Consider the following 15,267-nt stretch of genomic DNA (forward strand, 5'->3'; position numbering starts at 1 on the left):
GCAATAAGGTGCATGTATAAATAAATAAATATATATAAATAATATATAAATATATTTATACAATAAACAAATATATATAAATATATATAAATAATTAAATAGATTACTGTACAGATAAATATATTGCACTTTTTCACATGCGTCCACGTGTATGGTTATGTTATATTGTCTTTTTTATTCCAGCGAGTTAATCCATTTTGGTGGGAGTTGAGGGGATAATTTAATTATGATGCGTTCAAGATGCTTCTATTTTCACTCAAAATTGATAAAAAAAAGACTCATCAAAATAGGCTTTGCGACACTTCCGCCAGCTCGAATGACAGTCAGCTGTTTTGGATTTGATTGCTGTCGAACGTCCACCTGATGGGACAACTTTGACACGCAAGACTTTTTGCTTTGTGTCTTAAGAAAGGTGCAACATCATCTCATGTTTTTATGTGCTTATAGGCACTTAAACATGCAAAAACCTTTACTTGACTCGTTAGCGTGTGTTAATTTGACAAATAATGTACACTTTACTCCACATGTAATGCATCACCATGTTACTGATTAAACATGTTATAATTTGGGTTTCAGCAGCACAAGCGTACATGCGAGTTTTAAACACACAAAAAAAAGATTCATAATGTTTCCGAGGCTCTGTATAGGTGCAGACTGGTTTTAAAAATAATGTACATGTCATTGTACGTCTAGTACACGGGTGTCAAACTCATTTTAGATCGGGGCCACATGGAGAAAAATCACGGCACGATAACTTCAAAATAAAGACAACTTCAGATTGCCTTCTTTGTTTAAAAATAGAACAAGCACATTCTGAAATTGTACCAATCATAATGTTGTTGTTTTGTTTTGTTTTTTTACAATTACCTGTTGCGGTTAATAGGATATATACTTTGTCGTTTTTTATATTTTCTGAATAAATGATGTGATAATGTTCATCAGTCAACTCATTGGTGTTAATTTTCAATCTATCAAGATCAAAAAAATTATATAAAAATCAAAGTAGTTTGATCATTTTCCTCGACTGATGTACTAACGTCATGTGGTTTATTTTGTAAATATGTAGCATCATCTACAACGATACAAAGAATTGCTATTGTGACATCCAGTGGACACATTTAGAACAGCTGTTTCTTTCATTCAAAAATTGCAGGTTAATTTTTTATACTTAGCAAACTCATCCCGCGGGCCAGATAAAACCTGATCAGGCCCTCGGGCCGTACGTTTGACACCCCTGGTCTAGCATATCAAAATAAATATTATAATAACAGAGGTGTAATGCCACCAAGTCGGCTGTGGATGCTTTTTCCAGGCTTCTGATTGGACAAAATGTGCATGACAGCAAGTGTATGCGTTTGTGTGTAGACATAGACCGTTTTGAAACTACACTTGTGTGGATGGAGATGGTTTTAACCCCAAATATGTGTTTTTAAACTCTCTGTGTTTATGTGGACATGGCCTTTAAATACAAGAAAAGACCAAACTTGTGTGCTTATTGGTGGACATTCAGCGATGAGGTGGCGACTTGTCCAGGATGTACCCCGCCTTCCGCCCGAATGCAGCTGAGATAGGCTCCGGCACCCCCGCGACCCCGAACGGGACAAGCGGTAAATAATGGATGGATGGATTTGGCTAATAACTGGCTGTCAAGCTTTGCACAAGTGACCGCGCCACAGGACCGCTTGTATTGTCGCTCATATCAGAGATTTCAGATGCAAGCCAATATCACCCTTCACTGGATTTGTTGCTGATATCGGGCCGATATCAGATATCAACATCTGATCGGGAAACCTTTTGGAATAAGTGCCCTTAACTGAACAATATTGCAGTTTAAAACACAACATTTGACAAATAAGCTAATGTTTCAGGTTTCCTCCAAAGAACCGCCACTGCCCAGTTGCCGACAGCACTCATGCAGGTCCAGACCTGGACGCCACCACCACTGTGCTTAACTGTAGACAAGACACAGCTATATTTAGACAATAATGTCTGTGTGTTTACTAGAGATGTCCGATAATATCGGCAGGCCGATATTATTGGCCGATAAATGCTTTAGAATGTAATATCGGAAATTATCGGTTTCGTTTTTTTTTAATTATCGGTATCGTTTTTCCATCCATCCATCCATCCATCTTCTTCCGCTTATCCAAGGTCGGGTCGCGGGGGCAGCAGCCTAAGCAGGGAAGCCCAGACTTCCCTCTCCCCAGCCACTTTGTCCAGCTCTTCCTGTGGCACCCCGAGGCGTTCCCAGGCCAGCCGGGAGACATAGTCTTCCCAACGTGTCCTGGGTCTTCCCCGCGGCCTCCTACCGGTCGGACGTGCCCTAAACACCTCCCTAGGGAGGCGTTCGGGTGGCATCCTGACCAGATGCCCGAACCACCTCATCTGGCTCCTCTCGATGTGGAGGAGCAGCGGCTTTACTTTGAGCTCCTCCCGGATGGCAGAGCTTCTCACCCTATCTCTAAGGGAGAGCCCCACCACCCGGCGGATGAAACTCATTTCGGCCGCTTGTACCCGTGATCTTGTCCTTTCGGTCATAACCCAAAGCTCATGACCATAGGTGAGGATGGGAACGTAGATCGACCGGTAAATTGAGAGCTTTGCCTTCCGGCTCAGCTCCTTCTTCACCACAACGGATTGATACAGCGTCCGCATTACTGAAGACGCCGCACTGATCCGCCTGTCGATCTCACGATCCACTCTTCCCTCACTCGTGAACAAGACTCCGAGGTACTTGAACTCCTCCACTTGGGGCAAGATCTCCTCCCCAACCCGGAGATGGCACTCCACCCTTTTCCGGGCGAGAACCATGGACTCGGACTTGGAGGTGCTGATTCTTATCCCAGTCGCTTCACACTCAGCTGCGAACCGATCCAGTGAGAGCTGAAGATCCTGGTCAGATGAAGCCATCAGGACCACATCATCGGTATCGTTTTTTGTTTTTTTAAATTTTTTGTTGTTGTTGTAGTAAATCAACATAAAAAACACAAGATACACTTACAATTAGTGCACCATCCCAAAAAACCTCCCTCCCCCATTTACACTCATTCACACAAAAGGGTTGTTTCTTCCTGTTATTAATATTCTGGTTCCTACATTATATATCAATGTATATCAATACAGTCTGCAAGGGATACAGTCTGTAAGCACACATGATTGTGCGTGCTGCTGGTCCACTAATAGTACTAACCTTTAACAGTTAATTTCACTCATTTCCATTCATTACTAGTTTCTATTTAACTGTTTTATATTGTTTTACTTTCTTTTTTATTCAAGAAAATGTTTTAGATTTATTCATCTTATTTTATTTTTTTAAAGGACCTTATCTTCACCATACCTGGTTGTCCAAATTAGGCATAATAATGTGTCAATTCCACAACTGTATATATTTGTATCGGTTGATATCGGTATCGGTTGATATCGGTATCGGTAGTTAAGGGTTTGGTCAATATCGGAATATCGGATATCGGCAAAAAGCCATTATCGGACATCCCTAGTGTTTACTCATTTTCAGTGGATAGTCAATCTATACTGCTATAGTTTAATTTAGTTTATTATTTCTTCGGTCAGTGGTCAACAAAATAAACAGTTTTACATAAACAAACAGTTGTACATTCATAAATTGACAATGTTGCAGACCGAAAGGGTTTAGGCTGAAGTTGAACACTAACCCTATAAACAATCTCAAATACAAGATGAGCTTCCTAAAAATATGAAATTTCCTTTACGCAACATAAAAAACTTTTCAATTATATACACAGTAAAGACATGCGAAATATCCCTGTACACGTGTTAGTTAAACCTTTGTACCAATTATATACTATATGCAAACAATTTTCATTATTATTTATATCCCACATTTAGTTTGTAATTAACATTGATCATACTATTAACTACTGTGTTGATTCAAGAGTGATATATTTTTCCAAGACACTGGTCTTAAAGTTTTTTTTAAATGTGTGAATGGAACTGGAACATTTTAAGGAATCATCCAAGCTGTTCCACAGTTGAACCCCGCTGACAGAAACACATCTACTTTTTAAGCTGGTTCTTATGTTTGCTTTCTGAAAGACAACTGAACCTCTGAGGTCATATGGACTCTCCCTAGGTTTGAACCTCTCCTGTAGACACAGAGGCAGCATGCGGTTATGAGCTTTATACATCACAATAGGTCAACAAGATCCTGCAGTTTTAATGTTTTTAATTTAATAAACAGAGCATTGGTATGGTACAAGCTGCACACTGACTACTCTATAGAATAGCCAAGTTTAATGTCTATAGTATTGTACACTGCAAAAACTGAAATCTAAGTAAGATTAAATATCTCAAATAAGGGTGATATTTGCTTATTTTCTGGATGATAAGATAATTCTTCTCACTAAGCAGATTTTATGTTAGAGTGTTTTACTTGTTTTAAGTGTTTTGGTCCTAAATTATCTCATCTTGTAACTGAGATTGTATGACCTATATTGAGTAAAACATGTCATGTCTGTGTTGATCATGTTTTGTTTGGCCATGTGCTGTTTGTTTTTTGGACACTTTCTTAGTTCCTGGTTGTTCACTCCCTTGTTTTGTTTCCATAGCAACCCATTAGTTTTCACCTGTCATGTCACACACCTGTTTCACGTTTTGAGTCACGCACCTGTTGTTAATCATGTCTGTGTTATTTAAGCTTGTCATTTTCTGTTGGTCAGCCTGGGGACATCACATTTATGCTCTGCACACCCCTGACACTCTGCTTCATGCCATGTTTACGTTTCATGCCCAGTTCACGCTGCTTGCTTCATAGTCCATGCCAAGTAAGTTTTTGTTTATTAATGCCACAGTTAGTGTTTTTGTTTCATTGTTCATAGTTTCTGCCTTTGTGCAAGTTTTGTGTTTATAGCCAAGTTTTGTACCTCCACTGTGAGCGCCTTTCGTTTGTTCCTTTTTATTGTCATTATATTAAATCATGTACTCACCTTCACGCCACGTATGGTCCAAATCATTTGCACCACGGAAGAACAAATCACGCCATAGTCCTAGTCTTGACAAAACATGCTTGAAACTAGAATATCAACTGATGCAAATCTGTGTCATCAACACTCACAAGTATAAAACTACCTTTTTAAAGTAATAATTTCTTACTTCAAGCATGAAAAAAAAATCATGATGCCGAGCGCATATCATTATGTCAAGATAATGGCACTAGCATTTACTTAATTAAACATATTGAGCAAAAAGGTCTCATTTTTGTTTCTACCAAGAAAAGTGCACTTGTTATTAGTGAGAATATACTTATTTTAAGGTATTTTTGGGTTCATTGAGGTGAGCTAATTTTACTTGTTTTGGAAAGTCTTGACAAGCCGAATTTTCTTGTTCTATTGGCAGATAATTTTGTTTAGTTAAAATAAAATACCCCTAATTTTATTTTATTTCTTGTTTTTTAACACTGATTTTTTGCAGTGTACCTAGTGAAGATGTATTATGACTGTAATAAAAATAGTTGGAAAATATAGTAGCATTAATATTAACAAGAGTTACTTCTGTGATTTTTGCCCTTATATGTTAATTAAGTATGCAGAAATTGAACTTTAAATGTTACGTGTGCAGTGTTTCTGTGTGTGCAAATTCTGTAACTCAGCGTCTGAGAGAAGCCAAGTACCGAGCGTCCACAGGGTCGTGTTCTGGTCAAACAACAAACACATTCTCCTCCTAAAATTATTTTGAGAACACATCTTGTACATTTGAACACTGCACAGCAAACCATGTGACCCGTGCTGGTCAAAGCGTCACAGGCACAATGTGACAAACGCCCTGACCAACCAAGCTTAATCTTGCACTTTTGTGGGAGGATTGGAGGCAAAGCGGATGCAATCTGTGGTACCCTGGCCCAGTAAAATATCCTAGTCAGGCAGTCACCGCATTGAATATTCTTATCCTACTTGGCTGAGCCTTACAGCCAAATCTCAGCGTGGAAATGCAGAGATAGAGTCCCAGGAGCATATATAGGAACATAAAACTGCCTTCCCCTCTCTTCCTCATACTCTTTGGTTTGCTATTTTTAAATGGCAAAAAGGCAACTAAAACAGCAGGCGATGGAAGCTTCCGTAATTTATATGTTGGCATTTTGCTTTGAGCTTTTTGGATTCAGCTTGCAGCCTCATTACGGAACTCTGGCATTGTTTCTACATATAAATAAAGCACATATTTAACTAAGGACATTTCCTCACAAGCATTTATGAAATCATTTCTGGCATTATGTCTATAATGTGTTATATAGGCCACTAAGTAAGGTGCTTTTCAATGTCACATTTTTAAAAATGACATCACATTTGTGTGTAACTTTTATTATTGTTATTTTTTTCCCACATGATTTCATATTAAATGACAATATTTGATCTTATACGGTCAAAACTCGGTTTTCTGACGCCCCACTTTTTGTACGATTAATTTTTTAATTAAAATGTTACTCAAAATCAATGGCGGGCCGTGCGTTTCTCACCTGGGCCTTCAGTGATGTCCTACTTAGTCCGACTTCACCTCTCAAAATACCGTAATTTATGTCACCACATTGACACGCCTGGAGGTACTATACAGAAACACACTTGCACGCTACTGAACATTGAATCCCCTCAACAGTGTACAAAAGGTCTATTTTTCAGCGCATTTAACATTCAATAAACCCGCTTCAGCAATTAAAATATTTCTTAAGTGGTACTGTCAAAATTAAAATAATTGTATAAAACAAATGAAACATGAAAAAAATAAATAAATAAAATATTTGAATTCACAATTTGTAGCACCCATCGGACGCCGTATAAGCCAGTGGTACCGTCGTAGTCGGCTGATTCGTGTGAAAGTGGTGGGCAAACCATTGATCCCATTTTTGATAACAGTTGTAATCTGACAAAACACACAAAGGCGGTGTAACAATAGCATCTAATATTATTACTATAATTTTCATTATTCTTTTAAATACATTCAAAATCTATAATAATGCAAGATAACTAAACAAGCAAAAACTGCTATTGGCTCTTATTTCCCAAGTTTGTAAACAATAACAAAAATGACAAAACACATTTTGTGATAATAATAAATGATCACTGTAGCATCGACCATATACTGATAGTATACTTGGTATTGTCATTATCAATATTTGTATCGATAGGCTCACATCTGTTTGAATTCAGGACTCTAGCTTAGTGGTGAGCCAGGCTTTTTTTGTACTCGCCTATAGTGTGTAGTGCAGCCTGTTCAGCTATTCCTTGTACTCCAGTCCTCCAGTGATAACGATAATTGTTAGAAACACAGTTTCTGGAGGCGACGATTAGTGATTTAGAATGTAGATAGGAGGGTGCATTGCATTGAGGACGGCTTTGTTCACTTGTCGCTGTCGAATTTAAACTAGAATGTGTCATCAACATGCATTATCGCTATATAACGCCAGTATTAAAAGCTCTATTGTCGGCCCAATCTATAACATTTTGTGGCGTTCTATTTGTGTCGTCGCGATGGGTGTTGTGACCTCAGGAGAAGTGCACGTTAGAATGACATTTTAATCCTTGGACTCAGCAACAACACCAAAGACAGCGTGCCGCAGGGGATGCACACGAAAAGGCATACGGCGATAAGCTTGAGAGTCCCAGCGTAAAACAAAACCAAAATAAACCATTAAAGTGAAGCTGTAAAGAACGCAAACTGTCGGATAAGGCGAAGAAATGGACCTGCGAGGAATGCAGGGTGACACTCGCATTTAAAGCTCTCTGATTAGTGATCAGGAGCAGGTGAGCCTCTGATAACCAATCAGAGGCAAGTGAAATGAATCAGCGCTCCATGGACACCAAAGGAAAACAATGAAGGGAGCATGACCTGACATCTCCCCCCCTTTAGACGTCCCAAAAAGCAAACAATTGCGCTAAGGTCATTTATCTCGCCTAATTCGCGCAACCATACTACATGTAATGAAAAAAAAAAAATTATGGTGAACTTACGCAAAAAAGCATCTTTAGTCTGGACCAGTGTTTTTCCAACCTTTTTTGAACCAATGCACATTTTTTGCGTTGAAAAAATCCGGAGGCACACCACCAGCAGAAATAATAAAAAAACGAAACTCAGTTGACAGTAAAAAGTTGTTGGATATGACTTTAAACCATAAACAAGCATGCATCACTATAGCTCTTGTCTCAAAGTAGGTGTACTGTCACGACCTGTCACATCACGCCGTGACTTATTTTGAGTTTTTTGCTGTTTTCCTGTGTGTAGTGTTTTAGTTCTTGTCTTGCGCTCCTATTTTGGTGGCTTTTTCCTCTTTTTTGGGGTATTTTCCAGTAGCAGTGTCATGTCGTCATTTGAGCGATATTCCCCGCATCTACATTGTTTTAGCAATCAAGAAGATTTCCGTAGTTTTTATCCTGCTTTGTGGGGACATTGTTGATTGTCATGTCATGTTCGGATGTACATTGTGGACACCGTCTTTGCTCCACAGTAAGTCTTTACTGTCGTCCAGCATTCTGTTTTTTTTTCCTTTTGTAGCCAGTTCAGTTTTAGTTTTGTTCTGCATAGCCTTCCCCTAAGCTTCAATGCCTTTTCTTAAGGGCACTCGCCTTTTGTCTATTTTTGGTTTAAGCATTAGACACCTTTTTACCTCTCGCTGTTTCCGACATCTACCAAGCAATTAGCTACCGGCTGCCACCTACTGATATGGAAGAGTATTACACGGTTACTCTGCCGAGCTCTGGACAGCACCGACAGTCAACAACAACACATAATTTGGAGACTATATTTACTGGTTTGCAAAAAATATTTTAAACTAGGGATGTCCGATAATGGTTTTTGCCGATATCCGATATTGTCCAACTCTTTAATTACCGATACTAATATCAACCGATACCGATATATACAGTCGTGGAATTAACACATTATTATGCCTAATTTGTACAACCAGTTATGGTGAAGATAAGGTACTTTTTTTTTAAATTAATAAAATAAAATAAGATAAATAAATTAAAAACATTTTCTTGAATAAAAAAGAAAGTAAAACAATATAAAAACAGTTACATATAAACTAGTAATTAATGAAAATTAGTAAAATTAACTGTTAAAGATTAGTACTATTAGTGGACCAGCAGCACGCACAATCATGTGTGCTTACGGACTGTATCCCTTGCAGACTGTATTGATATATATTGATATATAATGTAGGAACCAGAAAATAATAACAAAAAGAAACAACCCTTTTGTGTGAATGAGTGTGAATGAGTGTAAATGGGGGAGGGAGGATTTTTGGGTTGGTGCACTAATTGTAAGTGTATCTTGTATTTTTTATGTTGATTTAATACAAAAAAATTTTTTTTTAAAAACCATCCATCCATCCATCCATTTTCTACCGCTTATTCCCTTTGGGGTCGCGGGGGGCGCTGGAGCCTATCTCAGCTACAATCGGGCGGAAGGCAGGGTACACCCTGGACAAGTCGCCAACTCATCGCAGGGCCAACACAGATAGACAGACAACATTCACACTCACATCCACACACTAGGGCCAATTTAGTGTTGCCAATCAACTTAACCCCAGGTGCATGTCTTTGGAGGTGGGAGGAAGCTGGAGTACCCGGAGGGAACCCACGCAGTCACGGGGAGAACATGCAAACTCCACACAGAAAGATCCCGAGCCCGGGATTGAACCCAAGACTACTCAGGACCTTCGTATTGTGAGGCAGATGCACTAACCCCTCTGCCACCGTGAAGCTAATAAAAAAAAAACGATACCGATAATTTCCGATATTACATTTTAACGCATTTATCATATAACGCATCTCTATTTTTAACCCAAATAGGTAAAATTAAGTAATCTCCCACAGCACACCAGACTGTATCTCGCGGCACACTAGTGGTTGAAAAACACTCTGGTCTGGACTGACGACAAAGTAGAATTATAGTAAAATGATCAGGTTAATGTTGTCTCTTTTTTTCTTTGTCACGTCGTGACAACATTGTTCTCAAAAAGTAGTGGTTTGCTTGTCCACAAGACAACATAAAAGTCAGAATGACCCACTCTTGAACTCGTTATCTTTACAGGGGACCCAGAACGCGACAGGCCAAAGCGATACAATACTTTACGTTCCCGTGTGTACGGGGGCCTTAGATGTACAATTATTTTCCGGAATAGAGTGGGCAACTACACAATTACATGCTTAGAAAAACATGCAGTTATTATCGAGGAGTTAATTAGCGAGCAACTAGGAAGAAAGAGACATTGCATAAGGATTAGGATTTGCTAAATTTGTTTTGCATGAAAAGTCGAGTATTATGCAGCGTGTTGTAATGAGGGATTAGACCAAGGGCATTGCTACTAGAAGATCCCAGTCCACTCAGACCAAGCTGTGTCCTTCTTTTAAGGATGCCCATGCTTGCTTTGTCATTCCTGTACTTCCCAAAGTACAAAAAAACTACAGAAAACAATCCGACAAAGCAATGTGTTTGACTTTGTTTGTTTGTTTGGCGGTCCCGTGACGTTTGAGAGAATCCTCCGCGGTCCGCTCGTGCGATGTGAGGTGGATGCTCTTATCTCTCGCTCGCAGACCTGCTTTTTCTGCTCTCAAAACATCAGAGGATGCTTTTGGCATTAGAGCGTGCCACGGCGTGGCCTTTGTCCACATAGATCAACGGGATCCCACATGCTGCATACTGTAGATGAACCACCTGCTGTGCCAAATTGTTTCGTTGCCTCGAAGCGAAGGGATTATTCCTACAGCACTTCAAGATCCAATAAAGCATACGGACGACCATTGATGCAGTCTATTTTGCAAGGACAACAGACTATTTTTTTCAAAAACAAAGTGTTGTTGTTTTCACGCCACCTGCACAGGGGAGTGTCTGCATGTCAAACTCTAATCCAATAAGTATTGTGATGCGCTCTTGTTGTCGTACACTATGTCATCTAATAATGGTCGCCGTGTTGCTGCTCGCGCGGGCGTACGTAAGCAAGTATTGCTTATGAAACATACACATATAACTAGGCCTGGGTCAATAATACATTTTGTTGGACAATAGAATGTCCCTCACATTAGAGCCAATAAACAGTATTATTGTTATTTTGAGACCAAATTAAGCACTAATGTAATCATAATATGTCATTAAAATAATGCAAATATTCCTTTCAAACGCAATTAACCTATTTTCATTAGTATTGTTCATCATTGCAATTGGAAGGTGAGTAACCTTTAATTATCCTAAATAAGTAAACAATGGACTAAAATTGCATTTCAGCTTTCTGCTCGACCGCACTCCAACTCTGGAACGCTCTCCCCGACCATCATAGAGCACCACAGTCGGTCGACCGTTTTGAGAAGGGACTAAAAACCCAGCTTTCAAGCACAGCTTTTATCTAATTTCTCTGCCTTCTTGTTTTTAAATGCACTGCATGCCTATCTGTTTTATCCAGTGCATTCATGTTTTTATTTCTATTTTATCTATGTGTCTATGTTTCATCTAGTGTTTATCTAGTGTTTTTCATGTTTTTATTTCTATTTTAATTTTCTATTATATATTCTAACATTCTATTTTTATTTTTTTTTACCTTTTTTATACTTTGTAGCACTTTGAGATTTTAACAAATCCGCTCGGGATGGTTTCCTGCTGGCCCCACTATGGACTGGACTCTTACTATTATGTTGGATCCACTATGGACTGGACTCTCACAATATTATGTCAGACCCACTCGACATCCATGGGGGGGGGGGGGGGGGTTACCCACATATGCGGTCCTCTCCAAGGTTTCTCATAGTCATTCACATTGACGTCCCACTGGGGTGTGTTTTTCCTTGCCCTTATGTGGGCTTTGTACCGAGGATGTCGTTGTGGCTTGTGCAGCCCTTTGAGACACTTGTGATTTAGGGCTATATAAATAAACATTGATTGATTGATTGATTGAAAGTGCGTTACAAATGTAATTCATTATTATTATTAATATTATAATAATAATAATACATTTTATTTATAAGGCGCCTTTCTGGGCACTCAAGGACACCGTACAAAATCACAACAATAAAATCAAATTGGATAAAAAACCAACAACAAAAAAAACCAACAACAAAGGGAAAAGAAAAGATGGTTACAATGAATACGCAGTCAGGAATAGGTGTGTTTTGAGTCTTGATTTGAAGAGGGATATTGAATCTAAGTTGCAAAGGTCTATTATTATTATTATTATTATAAATATTGAACAGCCGGAAATGCATTTTTTCCCTTTTTTGTTGCCATCACTTTCGGACAAATCCTGCACACTTGTTAGTCGGTGTCGATGGGCTCATTTTGCTCGCAAATATTTTTCCTCCTAACTTTTGTTACTTTGCGACGCTTCTCACTGGCGAGGCTATGTCCGTGCATCCTCTGTATGTATGCTAGCGGTCCCTCCCCCGCCCACTGAGACAAAGATTGTGGATGACTTACAAGATGGTTCACTCTGTTCATTTAACTGGGCTATGGAATAAACGCGCTCAGGTGCTGATAGCGAGAACCCTAACAAACGAGAACAAAGTAACATAGCAATGTATCGATGACAGAACATTTATTGAGTTCATTTTCGTTTGTTATTCAATTAATTGATTTATTGACTATTGGCCCAGGCCTACATATACCTTATATACTAAACACGTCTCATGAACATTTGAGACTGCATCCATGTCATATTTTTGCTGGGCTGTCCAAGCGAATACACCTAGCGGATTCATGGATTTTTGGAGAGCAGGTGTACATAGTCTGCTGCATAACAGTGATTGATAACGCATATGGTTCAGTGCATCTCCCCAGAGCCGATCCCGCAACCTCCACTTTGCTGACGCAACGTATACAAGTCTCATATAGCTACGAAACAAATGTCCTTCCATCTAACATTCTGTGTGTTACTAGAAAAGCTGGCCGTTTTGGTTGCAGATAACGAGACGGTAATGAGACAGTGCCTCCCCCTCGGAGAGAACAAAACATCTCTGGGAAGTCACGTCGTGCAAAATAATACAACAAATTGATGAATGTCCTCAGAAATCCGTCAGTGGATTTCTGCAGTCATGTTTGACTCTTCGTGTCAAGCTGGGAGCTCAAATGTCATCCGAGGCCAGCAAACAAATGTGGCACTTACTGTACAGGAGAGGTAGAAAACAATAAGTCTCATTGGAGTTGTTGCCTCCCTCCATGCTGTGCGACGCCCACATACTCTGCACACCTCGCCAGTCACCGAGAGTGCACTGATTACAATTGCAGGCAGCTACACAAAAACCTTCCTACTTAGTGACGACAGTGTCCTTCCAGCCTAATTTGTGGGATGTCAGAACTGCAGTCCAAACTGACAATAACAACTTGATTAGAGCAAACAACGCTAAGGCTGCACTAAAAGCCTTTGCAAAGACTACACATGGTTATTATGCTCATTTTTCATAATGCACTGGCTTACCTTCTACTTCTTTCTGGACACCTGCTGCAATAGGAAGAAAAACAGACATATTTATTTTGTTGACAGTAGAATCTGTTTTTAGTCTACAAAGCTAACACAGCTGCGAAATATTTGGTGAATAGTTCACCCACAAATGTTCTCATTCCTAAAAATCCACTTCAAAACCGGAAACGTTTATTTCAATTAAATATGAGCTTGTCCTTATTGGATAGTGCAAGTTATTTCATAATTATGTGGATTTGATATGAAGTCACATATTATCTTTAAGTGGCATTCAAGCCACCGTAATGTCTGATCAAATATAATCAATGTTATATATTATTTATTTTAGCTAAGTACCGTGTGACTTGTTGAAGGGTGGACTAGCAAAGTAAGATTTTCATTATACGGCAAACTGTCTGTTTAACTGTGCATATGACAATAAACAATCTTGAATCTTGAAATCATATTAAATGATAATAACATAACAAAACATACAGTACGTAATCATATATGTTGAGTTAAAATCAAAATATAAATACTTTGAAAAGTCACAAAACCGAATAACATGAATAATTATGTTACTTATATTGAGAATACAATAATAAAAAGTCACAAAACCGAATAACATGACTAATTATGTTACTTATATTGAGAATACAATAATAAAAAGTCACAAAACCGAATAACACGACTAATTATGTTACTTATATTGAGAATAAAATAATACAATAATAAAACATATTTTTCAAATGAAATAATGAATATATGCAGTACGTCATCATATAAGTTGAGTCAAAACAAAATGATACATACGCGGTACTTTTAAATGTCAGAAAAGCAGATAACACAATGATTAATCATGTTACTTGTATGGAGAATTATTAATTGAATAATACAATAATAAAAAACAATATTTCAAGGCAAAAAACATCTTACCGATAAAATATAAAACGTATTATAAACAGTACGTCATGATGTATGTCGAGTCCAGATAAAATGATATACTTTTAAATGTCACAAAACAAGACAATGTAAGGATTCTATTATTTATATTGAAAAAAAAAGATATCTATAATACAACAATTAAAATATTTTATGATTAAGTTGTCTTTTAAATGTTTAAATGATCCCAAAGACTACACAGAACAAAATAGTGAATCTTTCAGTATTTAGTCGATTGTACTCATTAAAAGGATCCTCTTTTTTAAAAAACATGTTGTTGTTTTTTAATTGTGGCTAAATATATTCAGCTAAATACTTTCTAATTAAAGACAGGCTTGACTTCTATTGGATGTTTTCAACTGTAAGTAAGTTAAGATCAGCTTTGCTCTCCTGAGTGTTTTCGAGTAGTTCTGAGTAAACAAAAGACATCAAGCTGCTGTCACATTAGAAGTTGTTCTGCATCAATAACCGACAGTTCTCCCGGTGATTTGACTTCAGTTTTTGATCATTCACAGAGAGTGTTTTGCCGCGAACACAAAGGTGTGATTTGCCTCACCTTCGTGGCAGTAGCTCCCCACATAGCTGGTGTTGATGCAGTCACAGAGGACCTCTCCCTGGCTGACGGAGCACAAGCCTCCGTTGCTGCAGGGCGGGTGCGCGGCACAGATGTAGTCCAAGTCGCTGTGGACAGCTTGGCCGTCCAAGAGCACGGGCAGAGCCTCCCCTACTTTCAGATTAGCGACGAAGCCCTGAAAGGGCGGCTCGTACTTGACGTTGCTGGACGTCAAGGCGGAGAGGCGCACGTCAGGCGAGATCCCGCCCACGTAGAGGTCACTGACCACCGCCATCTCTTTCCTCTTGGACTTGACCTCCGCCGCCTTCTCTTCGTTGTCCACCGTGAGCCTGGACTCTCGGTA

At 38.8% G+C, this 15,267-nt stretch overlaps 1 protein-coding gene across 1 annotated transcript in view; it reads right to left on the minus strand.

Annotated features, from left to right (window-relative positions):
- The window catches only part of LOC133607627 (neurexin-2-like), a 416,009-nt gene that overhangs the window by 280,655 nt on the left and 120,087 nt on the right, over positions 1-15,267 (minus strand). The window contains exons 4-5 of the mRNA XM_061962447.1: positions 14,907-15,267; positions 13,427-13,450 (exon numbers count right to left, since the gene is read on the minus strand). The exon at positions 14,907-15,267 is cut by the window's right edge and continues 632 nt beyond it. Coding sequence (XP_061818431.1) covers positions 13,427-13,450; positions 14,907-15,267 — 385 coding nt within the window. The remainder of the gene's footprint in view (positions 1-13,426; positions 13,451-14,906) is intronic.

This window comes from Nerophis lumbriciformis, linkage group LG09 (assembly GCF_033978685.3).
Source record: "Nerophis lumbriciformis linkage group LG09, RoL_Nlum_v2.1, whole genome shotgun sequence".
Classification (NCBI taxonomy): Eukaryota; Metazoa; Chordata; class Actinopteri; order Syngnathiformes; family Syngnathidae; genus Nerophis; species Nerophis lumbriciformis.